The following is a 24,301-nucleotide window of genomic DNA, read 5'->3' on the forward strand; positions in this document are numbered from 1 at the left end:
GCAAAAAATAAAATCAAACTGTTCACACACAAGGCAAATGATAATTTTCCAATAATGCAAACCAATCCACTTCGTACAGAAACACAATCAGGAAAGAAGGAATTAGCTTCATTAATTTTGGTTTTTTTTTTACCGTCCTTTTCAAATGGCTGCGAACAATTCCCAAGTCCTTCCTTTCCCCAGTGGGTACTCACTCCGCTCTCCCTCAGCAGCTGGGAGCCACCGCGCGGCTGATTGACAGCTCCCGGGATGGTCGCCCAGTAACCAAAAGGACGCCGGAAGTCCCGGTCCCAGTCGCCAAGCAACGGGAGGACTCCGGAAGCAGCGGGCGGGAATTTTAGCGCCCAGTTGAAGGGCGACAGAGAGAATCTGTAACCTCAGTTTATCAAGTCCCTCATACCTCTAACCATCTCACTGGGTAATCAATCCAATGTGAAGGAGGGATGCTGGAGGCAACACATGCTTTACCTGAGAATGAGATACTAAGTCCATGTGATACTCCACAGAGTTACATGTCAAACATCAAAAGCAACAGTTTTTGGACTCTGCATGATTCTGGATTCAGTACCGAGTTCTCGAACTTTAGGGCTTGAGCTCTCCCATCATGTGCTTACCCCAACCCCCGCACACCAGGCCTTGTTATCACACAGTCTGCTATTACACACAACCCATTTTTAGCCACTAACAGTCCCCATTAATAGCTATTCATTCTCCTAGTCAGATCGTTACCCATTCCTTTGTTCGCCCAACTGTTCTTCTCTGCGCTCTAGCCCCACCTATCCTTTACTCCTTACTCCCTCCCGCTGTTCTGCAGATAAACCAATATTTTCCGAGTTTTCCATCAGTTCTGACGAATGGTTACTTGACCTGAAATGTTAACTCTGATTTCTCTCCACAGATGCTGCCAGACCTGCTGAGTTTTCTCAGCAATTCCATTTTTTTGGATCAAAGTAACAGATAGAACTAAGCACTCCCAGAGTGATGATTGGAACAATCTATATCTATCCTTTGCCTCACCCAGTCAGGAATCTTGGTGGACAATCTGACAACTAAGAGGGGGATTAGTTTCCATGAATATCCCCATCAGTGATGGCAATGCTTCATGCAAGACCAGTTTGAAACAATGGCAGTATGTTTGCAAATGTCAAATACATGATCTCACTGTGCCTTACCCCAAGGTCACCAATATCAAATACAGTATGGTCGAGCCATTTAGTTCACTCCATGTGACATTAAGAAGCAGCTCAATTACAGGACAGAACAATGACTATGGATTTTTGCAATGCTCAGCAGTGGTGCATCCCAGAATTAGTCAGCCACAGGCAAAATATTCTAATTGAGATTTGCATTGGCATCTCGAGTCAATGTTCAGGTGTTCCCTTACCACAAAAATTGGGAACTTCTCCCACATGGAACATATATGATTAGAATACTTAGTGTGGAAACAGGCCCTTCAGCCCAACAAGTCCACACCGACCCCCCGAAGAGCAACACACCCCAGACCCATTCCCCTACACCTAACACTACGGGCAATTTAGCAAGCCCAATTCACCTAACCTACACATCTTTGGACTGTGGAAGGAAACTGGAGCACCTGGAAGAAACCCACGCAGACACGGGAAGAATGTGCAAACTCCACACAGTTACCCAAGGCTGGAATTGAACCCAGGTCTCTGGCACTGAGGCAGCAGTGCTAACCACTGTGCCACCATGCCACCCAGTGACCTTGACTTAAATCTTTCTCATCGTCTAGTCCCTTCCCACTTAAAGCATCAGAAAAATTGAAGATGTATGTCAGTTCCAAAATTTCCAGTTTAGCAGGCTCCAGCTACCTTCTCTTCACCATGGATATGCAATCCCGCCACATGCCCATCCCACATCAGGACGGTCTTGCGGCTCTCTGTTTCTCCCTGAAAATAACTCCAGAACCGTCCCCATCCACCACCACTCTCCTCTGCCTGGCCTCACTTTGAACAACTTCTCCTTTAACATCTGTCATGTTCTTCAGATCAAAGATTTGACCATTGGCATCTGCATGGGCCCCAGTTATGCCTGTTTGCTTTTTGTTCAATTCTACTAAGGTCCCTAGCCACTACTCTTTCTCTGGTACATCAATTACATCATCAGTGCTGCTTCTCTCATTTGGAATTGGAAAACTGGTCAAGTTTGCTTCCAATTTCCACACTGTTCTCACCTTCACCTGGTCCTTCTCTTTCTTGACATCTGTTTCCATTTCTGGGCATAGGGCGCTGACTGACATGCACTAAAAGCTCACCAACTCCCACAGTTACCTGAACTATATCTCCTCACACCTGGCCTCATGTAGAATCCACTCCATTCTCCCAGGCTTTCCATCGCCATCACGTGTTCTGATGATATATCATCTGCAGGGATCCTGAGAAATATCCACCTTTTTCCTCAACTAAAGATTTCCCATCAGCATGATTGACAGGATCCTAAGCCATGTTTGACCCATTTCCTGCACTGCTGCCCTTACCTCTTCTCTTCCTTCACATAACACTGATGGGATCCCCCTGGTTCTCACTTTCCACACCAACATCCTCCACATCCAAAGGATCATGAACTGCCATTTCCAACACCTCCAACAGGGTATCATGACATGACACAAATTCCCCTCCCTTTCCTTGTCAGCATTTCATAAGGACTGGTTCCCTCTGGGACATCCTGATCTACTCCTGGTCCACTTGCAACATGTCCCCCTCATCCCATTCAATTGCAGAAGGTGCAACATTTGCCATTTTGCCTCCTCCTTCCTCACTATTCAGGGCTCCAAATACACCTTCCAGGTGAACCTGCACTTCACTCAATCTTGTCTACCATATTTGCTGCTCACAATGTGGTTTCCTCTACAGGTGAAATGCAAACTGGGTGACTACTTTGCAGAACATCTGTGTAAAAAGGATTGAGATTCCAGGTGCCTTGCGTTTCCACACTGTCTTCCTCGGCTCTGACATCTTTGTCTGGGTCCCATTGCAGAGCTCCATCAAGGCTTAGTACAAGCTGAAAGGACAGCAGCTCATCTGCTTGGTGACTCTGTAGCTTTCAGGATTCAACAGAGATCAATAATTTTACAGCCTTAACACTTGCTTCCATGTCCTTTAGCAACTCCCACAGCACAGACCATCATGAAATGGGTTGCTGTCAGCATTAAAAACTTATTTTCAACTACTAATTGTCCCCATCAATAGCTTTTCTCCCTTTCTGGTTTACTATCAACCATTCCTTTGTCTATTTTTATTTCTGTCTCTGCCTATTCCACTTCCCCCAACCCTCTATCATAGCATGTATATTTTTTCCTAGCTCCAATCAGTTCTGAAGAGGAGTCACTGGACTGGAAACATTAACTGTGCTTTCTCTCCACAGGTCCTGCCGGATCTGCTGAATCTCTAGCGCATATCAATCAGTAGCCTATCCCCAGAAATGGAAACAGATGTCGAGAAAGAGAAGGATGGAGTCAGAGAAGGACCAGGTGAAGGTAGGAACAGTGTGGAAATTGGAAGCAAAATTGATCAGTTGTCCAATTCCAAATGAGGGAAGCCGCACTGTGATGTCATTGATGTACCAGAGAAAGAGTTGTGGGTAGGGACCTTAGTAGAATTTGAATAAGTGGTCAGGCATAACTGGGGGCCATGCAGGTCCCCACGGTCAAACCTTTGATCTGAAGAATGTGACAGGAGTTAAAGGACAAGTTCATCAGCATCTGCAGTTCTTCATTTTGTTAAATCTAGCAATTACTCTTGTATCAGCTTCCCCCAATCAACCACCGGGCAACTGATGGAAGGATTATCAATAATACCATCAAGTGACCATACCAGCTTATTGAGACTTCATTCAGGCAATCTCGGCTCACTCTGCTCCAGACCTCATTGCAACTGAATGCCAAGAAACAGAAAACAGCTGACTTGATATCAAGGTACATTGAGTATCATAGCTAGGGGCCTGAAGGTCCAGATTCAGGTTCCAACTGCTCTCAAGATGTGTCAATATCATCTCTGAACAGGGTGTTTAGAAAATATCTAGCAAATAGCTGGAATCATAGCTGCTAAAAAAAATACTAGTGATGACCAAAATTGCCCAAGGACCACATTTCAGTTGTTCTGAGATCTGAGAATTCCTCCCTCAATGTCTAAACTCTCGCACATCAAGGTAATTTAATTTGGAAGCAGAAACAGTTTGTGCTCTGAATGGGTCTGCTTCTTTGGGAGGGGAGATAACTGCACAATAAAACTAACTCAAAACAAATGTAAAAATGAAAGCTTAATGTGGTATTAGTCAGTACGTTGCACATAACATCCAATATTTATTAGTAAACACGTTACACCTTTTCAGATGGGTAGATGCTTAGACTGGTTTTGTCAAGAGCTGCAGCAGGTAGAGCTTGCAATTGGTGACTTTTATTCATGGGTTTAGTGGCTCAGCAGTATATCCTGCAAAGCAAAACTGCTTGAGATTAATGAAAACGATCATTTACTCCCATTACAGGGTGTTGTAAAGCCACCTCCCAAACTGTTCCAGTGGTAACAGGCAATAGTAGCAGTAATATACTTGCAAATAGTCATAGAGATGTACAGCACAGAAACAGACCCTTCAGTCCAACTTGTCCATGCCGATCAGATATCCTAACCTAATCTAGTCCCACCTGCCAGCACCTGGTTCATATCCCTCTGAACCGTTCCTATTCATATACCCACCCAGACAGGTGTAATTGTACCAGCCTTCACCATTTCCTCTGGCAGCTTATTCAATATACACACTACCCTCTGCATGAAAAAAATTGCCCCTTAGGTCCCTTTTAAATCTTTCCTCTCTTACCCTAAACCTATGCCCTCTACTTCTCCTCCCCCACCCCAGGGGGAAAAAAAAGTATCTATTTACCCTATCCATGCCCCTCATGACTTTATAATCATGTCTTCTACCAGGGAAAAAAAGTATCTATTTACCCTATCCATGCCCCTCATGTCTTCTACCATCGAGCCAGTTCTGTATCCAAATGGCTAGTTCTCCCTATATTCCTTGAGATCTAACCTTGCCAGCCAGGCTCCCATGAGGAACCTTGTCAAAACGACTTACTGAAGTCCATATAGATCACCTCCACTGCTCTGCCCTCTTCAATCCTCTGTTACTTCTTCAAAAAGCTCGAGTTCACGAGACATGATTTCCCACGCACATAGCCATGCTGACTATTCCTAATCAGTCCTTGCCTTTCCAAATACATGTAAATCCTGTCCCTCAGGATTCCCTCCAACAACTTGCCCACCACCAATGTCAGACTCACCAATTTATAGTTCCCTGGCTTTTCCTTACCACCTTTCTTAAATAGTGGCACCACGTTAGTCAACCTCCAGTCTTCTGGCGCCTCATCTGTGACTAACAATGATGCAAATATCTCAGCAAGAGGCCCAGCAATCACTTCCCGAGCTTCCCACAGAGTTCTAAGGTTCACCTGATCAGGTCCTGGGGTTTATCGACTTTTATGCATTTCAAGACATTCAGCACCTCCTCCTCTGTAAGATGGACATTTTCAGGATGTCACCATCTTGTGTGGGGGCAGGGGGCAATCAATTTTTAAAAAAGGAAAAGCATTAATCTTGAATACAAGGTGGTGATCAATCCAGACCACCATGGACCAAGTATTCTAGAACACAATAGGCAGTAAGCAATCTAGAACCTGGTAGGATGTTCTCATTGGATGTCACATTCAATGATCATTTTGACTGGAGTTTCCTGGCAGCACTCGGTGTTCCAGTGTGCTGAGACAGCATTACGTACACAACCAGTGCCTGAATACTGAAAATTCAAATTGCTGTAATTAGAAACTAAATGATAGGAGAGAAATGTCACAAAGCACCAATACAACAGTAGCTCTTTATTTCTGATATTATTTTATTTCTACGTTTTTGGCATTTTGTGTCTTTAATCTCACAAGAAGGGTGTGTTCTGCTACCCCGTCAGTTCAATGTGGATTCTGATTGGTGCTGGTTAGTGGTGGAATATGCAAACGAGCAGATGGGTGCACCCAAGAGCTAACATTTTATGCAAATAATTAATGTATGTAAATATATTCCTTTAAGCAATTCAAATTTACATAGAAAATAAGGAGCTTTGGCTACTTGCATAATTAAGCAGGTTATACAAGTATATGGGAAGAGCATGATTAACACAGCACTGGACATATCTTTGCACCACTGAAAATGCAAACTATTCTTTTGTGTGGTTTCAGTAAGCTAGGTTTTCTGCACATTTTCTATCATTGAATATTACAAAGTAGAATTAGAGAAAGGCATAATCACAATTGAGTTTTTCTGTACTAACGAGAATAAACTCAACTTAAAAATGGCACTCCCTTCATATTGCATACATGTCATAATATTTACTGTTCTGTTCAGACCCTGGTGGCAGTTTTCAGTGAGCACATGATCTAAGTGTTCCAAGGTAAGGCAACACTGATAATTCTTGCACAATCCACCAGAGTTTGTGGGTTTTGTCCCTAATTCCAGTCTTATCATGGTGGGAACAACACCCCAATATTAGCCTACCTAAATAAGTCTTAAAGTACAAGTCAAGGGAGCCGGGTATACCATCAATCCCACTGGATCCAATGCAAAGCATGACCAAGTTGCCTCGGAGTTCAACAGGTGGTCTAGCTGACACTTAGAATGAGACTTGGGGGTGTTGCTGGGTATTCTGAGGTCCAGATAAAAAAAAAATTAGTTAGATCTAGCATTGAGATAATGGTGTCACACTTTCAGGTAGCAGACTTTCACAACCTCTACAGCATACCTGCAACTCAACCTCTTTTTTTTCCCCAAAAACTACCAGATCCATTTGCAGCTTTTAGCTTGTTATTGGAGGTGAGGGGCTTACACGATTAACGTATAGATTCTCAATGCAAGGTGTAAGTGAAATCACACCCACTAAAATGGAATTCAAAAGCAATTTAAAATAACATTAATAGGAATAGCCTCTGAGCTTGTGAGAAGGCAAAAGTTCATTTCACCAGTTTTCATTGGAGGTAGAGGTAAACAGCATTGTCCCAAGATGTGGTTTACTTCATTTCAATATGGCTCAATTCGCTTGTTGTAATAGTTAGAGAACCAGATATCTCAATAGCCTGTCCAACTAGGTGGGCTTCTGTTTTAAGGGACGAATCAGTCCTGCCACTGTCCTGTTCAATCCAGACTTGGCTAAAAGGTATCGACTTTTCCATTGAAACACTCATGCATAATCTGAAGAGGATTCCCTAGTGTCAGCTTAAAAGTGAAGGTGCTGGATTTTATTCAACCCCCTTCTCACAGAAGGTATGTATTGGAGGCTTGGAACCTTTGCTGACAGTAATGTTGGACGTAGACTTTGCTGAAAGGTAAGGATGCAAACCATAAGGTGATATCAGTCTCAGGATGGGACATTTTCCATTGCTTTATTATCTCAGTAAAGCTCCTCCACCTTGCATTGTTTGGATGAGGACTTTATGCTTGTTCTTAACAAGCTGCCAGGACTGTCTCAGATGTACAAAGATCCCAGTTGTCAATCTACAGCCTGTCCCATGCAGTTTTGATACAGTGCTTTATCCAGTCATGCATTGTTCAGAATCTAATGGCACCAAAGAGAACACTTCACAACATGGATTCAAATAGAGAAGCCCGGTGGCCTATTTTGTATCCCTTTTGCTCGTCATCTGAGCAAACAGTACAGCACCTAAAACATCAGTCTGAAATTATTTCAGCAAGGAAGAGACATTAGAGGCACCATTTGTGCCAATCAGAAGGGAACAGGGAGAGGGTGGGGGAGGGTGAATGAAAGATAATGGAGATCCGTATACAAACACACTCACCTCTTGACCAATCATAGAGTAGCATGGTTGGTAGGAGGGTGAAGTGGGTGAAAGGGAGGGGATTTGCTGGTCACACCATGCTACCCTCCTGGCTGCAGAGGCAGTGACAGGCACCAGATGGGTACTGAAAAACAGCTGGGGGAAGGCAGCACCTTAACATATTGTAGTAGCAATCTATCAAAGCTTCCAGCTCCTCCCAGCAACTTGAATCATAATCAGATCTTGTCTTTCTCTTCACCTCTCATTTCTCCTTCAAAGTAACCATGGATTCACTTAGGATAAACAGTGCTGCTTCAACATTATTGATATGCAAATCTTAGCAATATAAATATGGTAGTCAATCTCAAATGTAAACTACAGATCTATAAACCTTGGTTTTTATGTTCTAACCTGTTTAAATAATGTAAATATATACACACATGGTCTATTTGGGTCCTTTTCTGCCCCAGAAGATATTCACAACAGGTGCCAGCAAGATAATGCTTCCAACACTCTAGCAATCAATCAGAAGTAACAAGTTATGCTTGTGCTGTGGCAAGTTCGATTCAGAACAATTTATTACAGATCAAATCCTGCCACTGAAAGGGATATAAAGTGCTATGGGTACAGTGAAATCCAGATATACATATTTGCCAATTATTGAATCAGAGTCTGTCCCCATTAGTAAGGGATAGTTCGACTTTACTTATTACAAACTGAGGAATATTAAAAGGGGCTACCTTGTTTGAAATTGCAGTTTCTTAGCTGCAAGTTTGAAGGTTCTGTGAAAGATTGCAGAAATGAATCACAGATTCCCCAGTCACAAAGGGAGGAACATAGTCCTCTCCTCCAAGGCCTGACACTGCCTCTGAAGTTCTCAGCTGGATATGGGACCAAGTAGCAGAAGGGGACACATCCCTCTCTGACTTTCCCTCATCACTGGCTGGAGACATCTGCTCTCCATTCAACTCTTCAAATCAATCAGCTGAGCTACCAGCAAGAGGTACTGTCTGGAAAACTGCAGGTCACATCACAGTCCAAATGCACTCTACCCTTACAAGGAAACGTGATCATGGAAGAAGTGTTTGTGTTCCAGCCATCCCTGGATGTAAGCGTATATTAGGATTCAACTGTATACATAATGCACAGAGGGCATAAGCACCTGATTCAACAGGGGAAACAGCTCTGGGAGTTGGTCCTACTGTGCACTCAGATTCATTGGGGAATGGCTTCATGAAAACTATCCAATTGTTCAGCACAGCAGAGATTATCAAGTCATTTGCACATTTTCAGCAGTTCATCTAGAAACCAGCAGGTAAGTCTCCGGTGTGCTTCATTTAGTCTTTGTAAATTGTGACTAGTATAATAGATCGACTGAGTTAGGAAACTGTTTGGGATTTGTGAGGAAAGGTCAGGTTAACGCTGGGTCTAAACTATTTCAGAAGACACCGTGTTTGGAAGTATTTGTATTTGCTGTGGTTCAAACAGCTTGTAGAAGGGCCAAGGGCTGACCTCCTGCTTGTGTTAAATTAGCTAAATGCTCTAACTAAGAGCTTTCAATTACAACAAACAACACACCACCACTAATAAAGTGCCTTCAAGGTAGAAAAAAAGTGCTTTCAAGAGTACAACAAACAGATGCTAAGTTGAAGAGACAGGTTGGCAGTGTTTAGGGTAAGCGAGAACAGAGAACAAGTGAGGAATTCAGAGACATAGTCAAGTGTGTATGTTTGTATAAGCTATTTTGGTGAGGTGGTAGTTAGTGGGAAGAGGGAAAAGTAATCTAGAAGTAGGGCTGAAACTGTCAGAAAGTTCTATCACTGACAGTGGAATGGACAGCTCATGGAGAGGAACTAATAGGAATGTCTGAAGAGATTTTGAATCCCACACACATCTTACTAATCTTAGTTCCCCGCCTGAGATGTCAATCCAGAAGGAAAATTAATGCTTGGACACATGATTAGAGAAACAGAATTGCAATAATTAAATTTAAACTGTTCAGCATTACCCTTTATAAAATTGCCAATCTTGAACGTTATACTGAGGCAGCCACAGACCTATTAGTCTCCCTCCTCTGTCCTGTTAAAAACATCTGAACTGCTGGAAGGAGACAGTTTATATGTCTGCATGTGACATTCTAATAAGGGATTTCACACAATGTAAGAGCCCTGTCTGTAATAGTAAAAGCTGCAGCTACAATTCATGAATGTCACCAGTACCACATCCCCAACAGGCTTTTCGTACCAAACACAGAAACACTGGAATCACAAGATCAATCAGCTAATTTGGGCAAGTTCTCTCTTCCACAGGAATTTCTGAGCCAACAAATAGCTGGCTCCTACTGCAGCACTGGAACCCAGCTCTGAATGGGTACTTGACATCAATTCTCCAAACGTCTTCCTCAGTAGATTCTGCCATCCCCGCATATCAGATTGGGAGCCGAGAAGTAAAGTTACTATGCCACTCCTTATCCTCCGGCCTATGTAATAGTGATCCAACAAGGACTCGCTCACTAGGAGGTGCAAAGACTGCACTGTTGAATAAGCACAAGGTTCAGTAAACAGGAGCTTTGTCCAGTGTTGGAACACACTGGCCTTTAGCGGAGACATTTATGAATATTATGGGGGTGGGGAGAGCAGTGTGGATGGCATTTCTAAAGGGTGCAAACTAATTGGACAAAGAGAACTCTTCACCTAAATATATGTGATCTTTTTTAGTCACATGCTGTTCATATTCCAAGAGTAGTACCCCAATTAGCTGATACCTCTGAAGGGTAATCCAATCCAAGGAAGCTTGTGTACACAGCCTTACTCTTCACTGCCACTCTCTGCAATAACAAACAATAGGCCTGAACTGTTTGGGAGCTGAACAAAGAATTACAGATTGCACTGACCATTTCATTGGTTTCTGGCTGGTATTCTGTCAGCAGCCCTTGAATGCATCAGAGGCTGCTATCAGCCAACCTGCAGGGCTCTTGTTGGACACTAGGTTCCTATGGATCTAAACAGTGTTAGCACTTTATTCAACAGATTTGGCCATAAGTTGGGAAATGTGGCAGGTGGGGAAACTGAGGAAATGAACACTGAATTGGGAAACTGGTGTCTGTGCAGCATTCTGCGAGGTTATCGGAGTGTCTGACAGTCACTTTCAGGAGAGAAGTGCTCGGTTTTCCAAGTAGCTCTATTTCCTATTTGGAGATTGCGTGTTTCGTGTTCCTGCTCTTCTGATGCAAACCCACCTCACTGTCAGCACAGCACTCTGTTGGTCCGCACTGGCACAGTGAGAGGGTGCCTTGCGATCCCTGTGTGATCCACAAGCATCCACTCCAAGGTCAGAGATTACTTCCATTTTACATTAGACAATGCACCAGCCTTACATCCAGTCCCCAGCCATGACTCGGCCTTGAATCATACATCACATTAAGTTGTGATATAAACACAAGAAACATGATTTACAGAAAAATAACCCACAAGTGAACCAGGTCTGAAAGATCACGTTCTGAACCCCACCCAAGCTGGTTCCAAGAGGCTATTCCATGATCTCTACCCGCAATGGTAGGAGGATGCTAGGGAACATGTCCTCCCAAAAGTACAGCCCGCCATGTAGTCTCACCAGTCCTGGGAACACTTTCTGCAGTATGCTAAATAGCTAGTTTTTACAAAGAGGTTGTACCTGCTCTTAGAAGGCACATTCTTTAATAGCCACTTAGAAACTAATTTGACAATTAAAGGGCCCAGTATCAGAACAGCAAGAAATGAGACAGAGATCCAGACCATGCTCAGAACTCAAGCTCATGGTTTCGTCACCACACTGTGCTGTAAATCTTGGCAGCCATGCTTTATCCAGTCCTATGGATTAGAAGGGGGTGATATCAAGTTGCCAGGCAGCAGGCTTAACACTTAAAATGAAATGCTGATCTGAAATGGTTCAGTTTACCAGCAGCAAGACAGCAACCTGTTAAGTCAGTGACCCAGCTGATTGTGTTGGGAAGTTGGACAGAAAGTGGGGCTGATCTGCTCAAGCTGCTGAAGTAGGATGATAAGTTGGATGATAAGTTAGGCTAAGTAATGCAGTGTGACAATCTGTTCAAATCTCTTAAATTTGCTGCTTGTAATGTGATTTGCTGCCTGCCTAATGCAATTATGCAACAAAGTCCCAGAAGCATGACAATGAGGTTCTAAGCAGATCTGAAAGACTACTTACTCAAACTAGACAAGGTTATGACATGGGACAACATTTACACTGGTATGATCTACACTTCACCCTCCATTCCTAGTCCGAGAAAGCCTGGTGGAATGCCCTTTCCCTCTTGGCTGCTGATCCATTTTATGTCAGAACCACTTGCTTTTACAAGTGCTGCCATCCTTGATGCCAAAGTCATCAGGACTGAACAAGCCCAACCTGCCTTCTGATACAGGATGAGTGCAATAAAATTCCTTAGCCAACTGGTTGGCGCTGTTCATTTGATTTAAACAGTGGACAAAAAAAAATCTCTGGTTAGGGTAATGTGATAATGAATGATCATCTCCTTTGTGCCCAAATATATGGATCACATGTAACACTTTGGCATTTTTTTTGGGGAGGGGGATTTGATTGTTAAAGTACTGGTGCTCATGCCCAATCCCTAAACAAACCACAGCTTTTGCAGTACTTCCCGGACACTTAACCTAACAGCTGTCTGTAGCTCTTCTGCAGTGTGTATCCATGGTGCTCTTTTGCATTAACGTTGTCTGTACCAGAAAGCTGCCCTGTGTTTCCACTGTTTTGAGTTCTGCAGTGGAGGGTTGCAGCACTCCTTTCCTCTCCCTCAGGTGAGCAGGGAGACTCTGAAGTCCACTGGGCCCAGGTCAACGGTGCTCAGAAGATATCTGGGCACATCTTCCAGTCCTGGGTGTCCTTGCACTCCCAGTAGCCACCTTTGTAAACAAACATGTCCTCTCCACTGATGGGGTCCTCTTTCTTCTCAAACCATATTGGTTGGTAGGGTTCATACTCGCTGCCTGTAAAAGAAGGATCGTGTATTGTGACAATGTCTTGCACAATTTCAGGACATCCAACAAGGCCTTCACAGCCAATGAAACCGTTTTGAAATGACAGCCAGTGTTATAACATGGGAAACACAGCGTGCAATGTGTACAAAGCAGTATTCCCTGGACTCCCATCCTAGATATCTGTTTGAGTCTTCAAATCCAGTGACCTAAACAACAGGTAAGAGTGATGCCACCTGAGTTAATGCTAAGACAGCAGAGGAAAGCACCTTTGTATACTCCCAGCAATAAGTCATTCCCAATATTTCCAGCATGCCCTCTTTCTGTGGAATGATATTTTCCTTCTCACATAACTACTTGAGGTTACAAGACTTCAGAATTATCTTCCTTTTCTGTGAGGATTATTGCATTTTTAAGTCTGACCTCTGGGGGAGATGCTCGTTTTCCTTGGAGGTCTACACGTTAAGGCTGAAGCTCTGGGGTCAGAGGTGAAAGTTCAGTGTTCTGAGACATCTCACCAGCACCACCTGGTGGTACTCCCAGTTGCAGCTGAGCCACAACAAGCACGCAGTTGATCCTCACCTTCCTCCGCAGCTGTGGCGGCCTCTGCCTCTCTCAAGCGCCGCACGGCTCTCTGCTTCTCCTCCAATCGCTGCTTTTCCACGTTCGCCTCCTCCCAATCACCATTCTCCATCAGACGTTGATCTGGTCGCAAGCGACTGTCAGTTGGAGCAGTTCCGCTCTCCATTTCATTCAGGGTCAATGCCAGTTCAGAAAAGTAGTACATGTTTTCTGCATTTTCTCTGCAATAGAAGAATTACCGATTATTGGGCATCTTAGCAGAGCAACCATATTTGTGTGGCCTTGGAAGAGGTTCTTACATAGATTCAATAGAATGATTTAATGGGTTTTGTTATGATCACAGGTTCTTTTATTGGACTTTTAACCCATTGATTGCACGAGGTTGAATGTGGTCTAGTTGAGGTATTTGCAGAAGAACTATTTTCTCTGGTGGAGAACATCAGAATAAGAGGGTGGATTTTTCAAATTCAAGATGGGCCATTCAGGGTTACAATCAGGAAATGCTTCTTCAGACAAGGGTGGTGAAAAGCTGGAACTCACTGGGTCAGTTTAAAATCTTTATGACAGAGATCAATAGGCTTTTACTGATTTACTTTGTTGGGTATTGAGGGATACAGAGGAAAAACGAATTAATCGAGTCGAAGTATGAATTAGGAAATAATATTTAGGATTGAAATGAATGGTAGAACAAGCTCAAAAGGACTGAATGGCATAATCTATTTCACATTCTCAGGGCTCTTGTAGGCCTGAAACCATAAGGTGCAGAATGTTGCGGTGCTGGGTGTTACCTTACATGTCATTAAAAGTAACAATGACTTCACTTGTACATCATGATGATACTAAGGCTTTAAGGAGTACATTTTGTTCTGGTTTTTTGTGAAGAAAGGCTGAGACAGAGGTACAGAGTCATCTGCTCAAAGCCAATAAAGTAAACAGCTTGTGAGGCTTTGAGCATTTAAAAAAAAGTTGGAACAATAGAAGCAGCCTAGATGGGTGGGGTCAAGCTCCTACAGAACCAGGAGTTTTAGTTTTAGCTTTTTGCAGTTGCTAAAATTGCATGGGAGACTACCTATTTGACTGAATTTGCTTTTGCCAAGGGTGTGTTTAAGGAATATTACTATATTGGAACAGTTAATTAGTTGCAGCATATATAAAATTATTGTTAAGCATTTTTATAAGCATTTTATTAAGCTAAGCCAATTTATTTTATTTTTATTTTGTATTTTTACACTATAGTTAAAATTAAGTGTGTTTTGCTTAAAGTTGCATAGTTTGACCAATAGAATTGCATCTGGAATGCCATGCCTTAATTTTACATTTAAAATAAGGAGGGTCTAGGCTATCTTTGTAATATATTGAGGGGGTTTAGTCCAGTACATGACAATATGAAGTACAGTCACAAGATTAATCTGCATTCGTACATCATCTTTTGTTCTAGAGTCGTTACGGAAAGAACAAAAAATGAATGAAAGAATGAACAGCAAGGCATGTGTGTGGGATACAGGATGTGATTAAAGGTTTGGCTGCAGATGGTGCCACAATGAGGAGATTTGGGAGAGAATTCTGATATGTGAGCCAAACAGCTGACTACTATGGTGAAGGGAAGGATGGACAAAGTGGAAAGAGTAGGGTTTCAGGAGGGGTAAATGGTTGGATGACACTGTGGAAATAAGGTTGCCATGTAGTGATGGGATAGTCACGGTTAGGCACAGGGAGACTGTAAACAGGGTTGAGCTGGATTTTGTGGATATCAGGGTAGATCCAGCTGAATTTTGAACAGGGTTCCAAATAATGAAGGGTAGAAAGTTGGAATGGAAAGTAAGATACTGGAGAAATAGAAATATACCAAAAGTCTACAAAAGTTACACTGACACTCGGGACTAGGTGGAAATGGAGGCAAGCCACAGTGGAGTAAGTGGTTTCAGTTTTGAGTGGGATGTAGGCTTGGAGGTCTGTAGGCAACCTCACCCATGTGCATTGATAATCCACGGTTTCATTTTCTCTGGACCGTCATCCAGATGCATGCATGATCAGGCAGTTTGAGGTCCCAGGCCTCAGAATAGTGTTTCACAATAGATGGGTTGGGGGGTCGGAGAGTGTGAGGGCAGTCGTCGGGAGATGGAGTGATCAAGGTTGGGAGAACAATTTGGGATGACGTTACTCTCTCAGTAAAGGTTAAATGCTGCAATCTGACTGTTACATTGTCTGAAATATATGATTAGGTACAAGAAATTCACCATACTGATCTACACAGCTTATAGGAATTTCCAACAGGGTAAAAGGTTCACAATGCTTCACCTCCTCCTGTTGGATCTTTCATATAATTCTGCAAACGTCTCTGAAAAGATCATTTTGTGCATGGTTCAATAACAATGCACCATGACGGACTCATTGACTGAGATGATGGCGATTAAGCAGGGAGGAATCTGCTGTCCTCTCCTGGGGTCTGGCCTACATGTGACTCCAGACCCCCAGCAATGTGACTGACTCTTAACTGTCTTTTGGGCAACTAGGGATGGGCAATAAATGTTGGCCCAGGCTGTGACACCCTCATCCCATGCAAGAGTTAAAAGAAAATCATCATGCCTTTATGTAAGTGAAAGGAAGGTTACGAAAGGGTTAATATCTCAGTAGAGAAGAGACTCTCTGGTGCTCAAGTAGAATTGGGAAGAAGTGGGTGAAGGGGTTAATCCCTTTTGGTGGAAACAGGTTCTGCAATGTCACGTTAGAATGTGTTACAAGCAAGTGCAAGGATTAATCTTCCCACTGATAAATTGGTTTAGTACAGGCGGTGTATGTGGATCCATGAGTAGACTTGCATCATAAAATCTAAAAGAGTGAGGGAGGCCCTTTGATGGCTCTTGGAAAGAGGACACAGTCATGCATTAGTGGTTAGCCTGTGACTGCAGCACAGTGTACTCGGCAGATCTACAATGCACAGTGAGCTTGCAAAATCAGCAGCTGATACTCACGGAAGTGCATACTTCCTCCACAGCACTTTGGGCGGCAGAGTCTGGTAGACTGTTTTCTGTTTGCCCTCGCAGCTGGTCCCATCTTGACTGCTCTCCACGACTTTTGCAAATTCCATCTTCTCATCCCATGTCCCCGACAAGATGTAAGTGGCTCTGCCTTCGGAGTCTGTCACTACACCTGTCACCTAATTGCACCAGGAGACAAACGTCCTTTTATCACATTACAACAAACTTCCCCAAATTCAGAGAGAGGAGACATTTATTGCATCAGTCTAGCCATCCCTCCACTTTCTATCATTGTGTTTCATCATATTTCCCACTGAATTGAGTATGGAAGGAAAGCTTACAGGAGGTAGGGGTCACTGCACAGGGTGAAACTTTTCCAAATCCTATCTGCACCCAGTTCTAACTACAGCATATGAACAACTTTTCTTCTGTGCCACCTTGGACACCAGCTTGCTCAGTGTTCCCGGTGTACCATCACAGTAGGTATCTGTGAACTTGGGCTGTGCTATACCACTCAACACATTAAGCCCAATCAAAGTTCAACACAAACAAACACTCTCCGAGCCAAGCATTGTTTAGGTGAATAGAATAGATGCCTATAGGGAGAACGTAGATCAGCAAATGAAGGAGAAAGATATGGAAGGGTATCGTGAAACCAGGTGACCTTTTGTGGGAGGAGGTTCATGTAGGATTTAAACATCGACCTTCCCAGTCATACAGAGAGGCTAGTATGTGTGCTGCAAATTGTTTTTAGTTTTATATTCAGCCTTTGTTTACTGCGCAGGCCCTGAAATTCCATGTGAAGTGGAAGAATCCCAAGAGACAAAGGGGCTAGTGGAGAAATGAGGCAACCGACTGTCCTCTTGGGCCTCCAACAGGAGAACTTAAGCTGCAACATCAGGACCCTATTTAATGGAGACTCAAATTTTATATCATTGGCCATGAGCTTACTGCCCAAGTCAATTGACGATTAGAAAGCTATCAATTTTGAGTAGATTTTTGCTTTTCTGATTTTTGCTTAGTTGAGCTGTACACAAATGCAGCTTCCATTCAAGACTAGCTACACTCTGCATATCTCTAAGTGGAACCCAGCTGATCCATGATTTGGGTCCATCATATTACCTTTCAGGGAACAAATAAACATATATGTAATTTAGACAACCACGTTACTTAAATAAGTCTCCATTCCCTTCTTTTTGCTGAATTGTACACTGAACAGACCAGGTGATGAAAGCAGATTACCAAAAAGAAATTTGGACAAAAGTTTGAAAACATTGCAGGATCTGAAGAGGAGAAGATGGAGACTAATTATATAGCTCTTTCAAAAGGTCAGTACAACACGAGAGCTCGACGGAATCCATTCAGCCTATGTGATTCTCTGAACAGCCTTTAGCCACAGACTGAGTAAGACAATCTCCCAAAATTTCTCCATATCCCATTAAAAACACCACGCTCTCTCCGGGAGGCAACAAACTGTCTCCAAACAGAGGGGGAAAGAGACAGCTAAATTTAACTGTAAATGGTTAAAAAAAAAGGTAAGGTTAGAATTTAGAAATCCAGTTGAAATGAAAGCTAAATTTGTAGAGAGAGAATCTTCACAGTTTTTAAGCAAGCTCTGTGGTAGGATCATGGGCTTAGACAAAGAGTATATAGAGAAAGGTGCAGTCTACAACTTTCAATAATGCACCTTTTATGGTAATGCATCATTTCTGGTGACAATTACCAAGGTTCTTAATGAAATAAAAACAAATTGCCGGTGAAATTCAGCAGCTCAGGAGAAGGGAGTGGAACAGGTCCCCTCACCAACATTAGCAACCCCTTGTCTTTGGCTCTGAGCCCCCTCACAAACTGTTCCATTTGCTCCTCCTTCCCTCTGACTATAGCATAAAAAACAGTTTTCCAACCCCTTTCATTCTGAGGTAGTGTTGTATTGCATTTATTCCTCTCTCACAAATCCTGTCTGACTTGCTGAGTTTCTCCAGCATCCTGTGTGTTTGTTTCAGACTTGCAGCATCACAGTTTCTTAATTTTATTTGAAGATCCTTAACTAACTTAGGGATTTCAATATCCATGCACAAAGTTGCAAACAGCGGAAAGTTTAAAAACCCACTTTCATATAACAGTTACATCAAACAAAAAGTTCCTGGCATTTAGCCAATGCTTTTCCCAATAAAGTATCAAGGCAGACTATGAGGTGGCACTCACCTTTCTGGCACATTCCCGCGAGAAGTAGCTGTAGGGACTGAATTTGAGTTGACACTTGTCCTTCGTCTCGTTATTTATGATTTCGATCTCGCCTGACTGAAGGACAGACAATATGGTTATACACAAGATGTGTAACAACCTTTTAACCAGAAGTGCAATTGATTGATGTCCCACAGTTGAGTGAGAACTAGATCTGATATACTGAGCTATCTAAAAGCTATCTAAAAGCATTTTTAATGATTAGTGATACAGATGCACTAGCTCAGTCTGCACAGAGGCCCTCAATTTATAAACTGGACTAATCCCATGTTTGTACTTCTGCTGTCTGTAGGGTGGCTGAGGAGTCTATCTGGAAATGACAAAGTGAAGTCCCAGTCTTTTCCTTGAGTTTGGGAACCCATGAGCAAAGATGAACTTTGTCTTAATTTTTTTCATATTTGATTTCTGTTATTCATACAGGTGCTTTTCACTGTATTTTTTGTAAAAAATACAAGTGAAAATAAATTACTATTATATTCTATTCTATTCTAGGATAACACTTGGATTTTAATGAACAAACCATCAAATTCCCACCACTATGTATGTTTATGTGGAATGGCATTGATTATCAAAATTTTTAAAGCACTTTGTTCAGAAATAAATGATAGAAAACTTGAGCCCAAACCACGGTTCGACTTCAGTTTTGACTTGGCAAAAAGTGGTAATTACTTAATTATTGTAACTGGAGCTGGTTTTGTGAACGGCTTTTTGAGTCTTCCTTCAAACTGTTCATAATTATTTTGTAATGAATTGGGGAACCATGACATGATGTTTCCTCTTTCCTCCACAGCCATCCTATATCCTGAAATCAGAGGGAAATCCAGAACCGATAAAGGAAAAACTGTTTGGAATTACAACTCCTCTTCAACTTTGACCATGGAATGGTGTTATTGCTTTGGTTTACTAAGGAATGCTTATACCATCTCTTCTCAGGCCTCGAAGTCATATGAAGACCACACAATATTAACACAGGGCTAACTGAGATGTAGACTCTGCCCAAGACCAGTCCCAATGCAATACCACTCCAGCAATGTACGCGTGTGTTTTGTACATTCAATTCTTCCCTTATTCTCCAAGCTCTGCTTCCCAAAGCCAGCAATTGTTGCTAGATTGCTCTGCTTCGGAGTGGGATGCAAATCTCAACCAAACCCAAGCTCGTCCTCACCCAACATTGAAACAACTACATGCCTCAAAAGTCTGAGAATGCAGGGGCCAGTTATAACATCTGTCATTTCTCCATGTGAGATTACCTGGCCCAGAATAGACACTGCACCTTACTTAGGTGTACATGCTGCACATACAGCATTTGGGACATGATGTATTAGCCTGGTTTGCGATCTTTTCACAATAGGTGTATGTTGCAAGTTATGCATGGAAGATAGGAACAGCAGTAGACTATTCACTCCCCTAGATCTGTGCCATCATTCAATTAAGCCATAATTTGCACTTCATTCATTCACCTTAGCTCTGCATCCCTTCATCTCCTACTGAACAAAATCGCTTCAATCTCAGTTTTGAATGCATAGTTCGATGAATTTTAAAGGTCTGCTACACTGTGATGTTCTTCTTGATCGGCCTAGCTGAATCTCTCTTTCCTGATTTCCCCAGCAGAGGAACTAGTCTCTGTGGCCATAAAATCCTTGCCACACATTGTATACCTTAATCAGACCATCCTCAATCTTCTATACTCAAGGGCTACAATCCAAGTTTATGTAACGTGTACTTGTAAGTTAACCTTCTAAGTCCCAGTCACATGGAGTTGGCCCAATCCATTCCCCATGAGAATGACGACAACTGCATGCATGGCTACCTTTTTAGAAGTTTGCTGTCAGGATGAGAGCATCGTTGACAAGGTTAGCCTGAAGTCCCCATTCATGATTGTCCTCGAAAAAGCCACCTTTTTGAACTAGTGTAGGTATAGCCACAGTGTTGTTTGTGAGCGAGTCTCTGAATTTGACCCAACAACAGTGAAGGCATGTATAAACAAGTGAATTAGGAGAAATAGGTCATTTTCCCAACTAGCCTACTCTGCTATTCTATTCAATGAGATCATGGCTGATCTAATTGTGGTTCAACTCTACATTCCAACCTACCCCAATAACTCTGGACTAATCAGGAAGTCAATTTACCTCTGCTGTAAAGTGTTCAATAACCTCACTACCATTCTCTGTGGCAGAATTCGAAAGACACTCAACTTTTAGAGAAAAATATCCCTTGCAAATTCTCCTCTTAAGTGGGAGGCCCTCTCGTTCTAGTCTCTCCCACAAGGGGCGACATCTTTTCAGCATCCACCCTGTCAAATCTTGAACTGTAAGACAGTTCCAAAACAAGATGGTGTTTGTTTGCTGCCCTTGTTTTTCAGGTGGAAAACATTCTCAAACATTGTGGCAGTGTTCAACAAAATTTGCCACTCCTCCGATACTGACACAGCTCGTCAATATACAGAAAGACAACATACAGACTCAGGCTGTTAAGTTGCACAATGTTGTACAAAGTACCACCCAAGGGCCAGGTAATGTTGTCAGAGTCCATAGCCTTTACAGCATCTAATGGTTTCAGCCATTTTGCGATAACATGTCCAGTGGTTCGAATTGGTTTAACTGGCAAATGTGATGTTGGGGATCTCGGAACAAGGCCAGATAGATGATCCATTTAGCATTTCTGGCTGTAAAAGTTCACAAATTCTTTAGCCTTGTCTTTTGCACTCATGTGCAAAGCTGCCCCATCACTGAACCTTCTACTTGGGCTAATTGTTCAATTCAGGATGGCAGAACTTTAATACAACTTTTGGTTGTGAAATCTCTTGGTTTTGCATTCTGCTTTGGCTGTTTAGAGTGCATGTAATCCTGTGCTGTATCTTATCCAGGTTGATCTGGGTGTATTTGATGCTGCTCTGAGCATGCCTTCCTGCACGCTTTGTTGAGCCAAGCTTGATGGTAATGATAGAGTGAAGGGTATGTTGGACCTTTAGGATACAGATGGTAGTCGGCTACTGTTATGGACCAGACCAGACCCCTCAAAATATTTTAAGAAAGTAGTCTACCCCCTAACGCTTTATTATTTTAAAGGCAGATGTGGATATTCCAGGTGTGATGCAACTGGTCAAACCACTCAGCTTTAAACAAAATATAAATTTATTTAAACACTACAGTTGAAACACGAACAAAAGAAGACTGAATTTAGAATAACAACTATTGGAAAACTTAACTGACCCGGCACAGCAATGCACTTAAGGAGCTGTTCCAATTCCCATAACATACTCCTTGGCAATAGGTAAAATCAAACACAGGTTCGTACAGGCAGGAGAGATTGCAGAGAGAAAAGTTAGTCAAGAATCATCTGCTGAAGCTTGAAACATTTCTCTGGACTGCAACAGTTTCTCTGCTACAGTTAAACCAGCAGCTTCTCACTGTTACAACTAAACAAAACTAGGAAAAAACCTGAACTGGGAGAACTGGCCACTTCTTGCCAGTAAAGTAGACATTTTGGCATCTCTGCCTTTACGATGTGCCTTGAGAAAAACCAAAGACAAAATAACCATTTTGAAGTGACAGCATCATCACAGCTATAACTCTACTGCTGGGTCTACTCTACTCTACTCTAAGTCCACTACACTTATTATCTGAGTGCACTCGATTTAGCACAGTGATAGTGACAGACAACATGCTGAGGACTACCTTCAGTGTGGAGAGGAACGTCTTCTCCAGAAGAATTGTATTGGGGGGGCGTTCTGTCACTCCTACCCATATCACCACAGCCAGATGTATTTGTTATGCTATCAACCACTCTTATTGATGGGCATTGAGGTCCCCAGTCAGAATATGTTCTAAGATTTTGGTAGCCTCAATGCTTCTTGTAAGCGATGGACAACTATCCTAATTTTAGTACGCATCTCCAAATGTTAGAAGGACTCTATAGAGTCGCTTGGGCAATGTGTGCCTTTGTTGTCCCTCTGAAATGGCCAACTATTCCCAGTTTCATTCTTTCTGTACTTCTCTGCAATGGGTTGATACCACAGTGAATTGCATTCACAGGGTAGATAAGAATCAACCACGTTGGTGTGGATCTGAAGTTAAATGTCGGCCAGACCAGGTAAGGGCAGCAGATTCCCATCCTTTTTGGACAGTGAACCAGATGGAGTTATGACAATCTGGTAATTTCTTGATCATTAACAAGTCTACCTTTTATTTGAGATTTATGAATTAATTGAAGTTAAATTCCCCCCTTTGGTCTCTTGCCTTCGGGACAACGGCCTGGCTCTCTGGATTACTCATCTGTACCATTACCACAACATTGCTTTTCTACCTGCAACAGGAGTGATTTCTCCTGCTTTTCCCATTTCCATGCTTCATTAATGGATGCATACTGAGGAAGTCTGATGATGACCCACTACTTAGTCCAATGACCCTTTCTGTGGTTACTTCAACTTCCTCACATTTAACTCAATGAAATCAATTTCTGTTCTGAGCCATAAGAGAGTTTAAAAGTGTTTTACGCTGCTCAATCTGACCTGGTCAATCCATAGTTTGCCCACGATGATGTTGTGCACTGTGGAAGTGACCTTCCTCCACATATAGTGGTGACCCCCAGAGTTGAACTGTAAGTGGATAGCACCTGTAGACAACAAGAGGTAGCTGGAATCATTACAGACAGGAAACAGGTCTCCTTTCATTTGAGGATAATTCATACATTCTAACCTCCATTGTACCAGAACTGATGGCGGAGAGCCTCAGTCAAGTGTTCAGACAGGAACGAGGTCTGGCTCCCTGACAATGCAGCTAGCCTACTTGCTTAAACATCAGTGAGGATGATCGGACACTAGTCACAGAACAGTCCCAAGGTGTTATTTGACATTTTGCAAGAGTGAAATTGTGTTTGACTGAGAAATGAGGTAGAGTGGATATAAAACAGGTTTCAAATGAAAAACCATGTTGAGATGTATTAATCCAGATGCAGCAAGACAATTAGAATAACACTAAAATTACAGAATACAAAGTTCTGACAGCTAATTACCCTGCACTGTTAGCTCAACTTTCCATTTTCACAGATGTGATTTGATCCGCTGAATGCTTTCAGCATTTCCTGGTTTTGTTAAACATTAACAAATGCTGACCGCAAGTTTGCTCGCTGAGCTGGAAGGTTCGTTTGCAGCCGTTTTGTGACCATACTAGTATGGTTACCCAGTGTGGTGATGAAACATCTGAAAACAAGCCTTCCAGCTCAGCGAGCAAACTTACATCCAGAACTCAACCTGAGCTACAAATCTTCTCAAAATTCATTAATGAATGCTTTTGTGCAGGGTGGAGGCAGGCAGGAATGATTTTTGGTGTAAATTCCAATGAGGGCCTAATACAACAGCTAACTTCACTTGTTTATTTTCAAGTTGCAAACAACACATTGTACGTTCTCCTCTTTTAAAGCAGGGTCCATTTTTCTCATTTTCAGACCACAGTACAAATAAAAGAATGTGATTTTTTGCAAGCTAGTCAATTTTCAACCAGTAAAAGGATTGAAGAGTGCTTGGGTGAATGATTAGAATATCCAGGAGACAAGAGAGAGATATCCAGAGAAACTCTCCACTCCACAGGAGGATCTGCATCCCACATATTACTATGAAAAAAGGATTGTTGACAAAGCAATCATGCAATATTTATTTTCCAGGACATAGGGCGGCACAG

At 42.5% G+C, this 24,301-nt stretch overlaps 2 protein-coding genes across 15 annotated transcripts in view; both read right to left on the reverse strand.

Annotated features, from left to right (window-relative positions):
• Positions 1 to 5,807, reverse strand: part of si:ch211-102c2.8 — a 122,711-nt gene extending 116,904 nt beyond the window's left edge. The window contains exon 1 of the mRNA XM_043715994.1: positions 5,690 to 5,807. Coding sequence (XP_043571929.1) covers positions 5,690 to 5,707 — 18 coding nt within the window. The 5' untranslated portion in view covers positions 5,708 to 5,807. The remainder of the gene's footprint in view (positions 1 to 5,689) is intronic.
• A 79-nt stretch (positions 5,808 to 5,886) lies between these two features.
• Positions 5,887 to 24,301, reverse strand: part of LOC122562796 (oxysterol-binding protein 2-like) — a 334,280-nt gene continuing 315,865 nt past the window's right edge. For all 14 annotated transcript variants that reach the window (XM_043715995.1, XM_043715998.1, XM_043715997.1 and 11 more), the window contains 5 exons: positions 23,134 to 23,237; positions 18,585 to 18,680; positions 16,374 to 16,558; positions 13,402 to 13,622; positions 5,887 to 12,831 (listed from right to left, as the gene is read on the reverse strand). In XM_043715995.1, coding sequence (XP_043571930.1) covers positions 12,689 to 12,831; positions 13,402 to 13,622; positions 16,374 to 16,558; positions 18,585 to 18,680; positions 23,134 to 23,237 — 749 coding nt within the window. In that variant the 3' untranslated portion in view covers positions 5,887 to 12,688. The remainder of the gene's footprint in view (positions 12,832 to 13,401; positions 13,623 to 16,373; positions 16,559 to 18,584; positions 18,681 to 23,133; positions 23,238 to 24,301) is intronic.

Source organism: Chiloscyllium plagiosum, chromosome 25 (assembly GCF_004010195.1).
Source record: "Chiloscyllium plagiosum isolate BGI_BamShark_2017 chromosome 25, ASM401019v2, whole genome shotgun sequence".
Lineage (NCBI taxonomy): Eukaryota > Metazoa > Chordata > Chondrichthyes > Orectolobiformes > Hemiscylliidae > Chiloscyllium > Chiloscyllium plagiosum.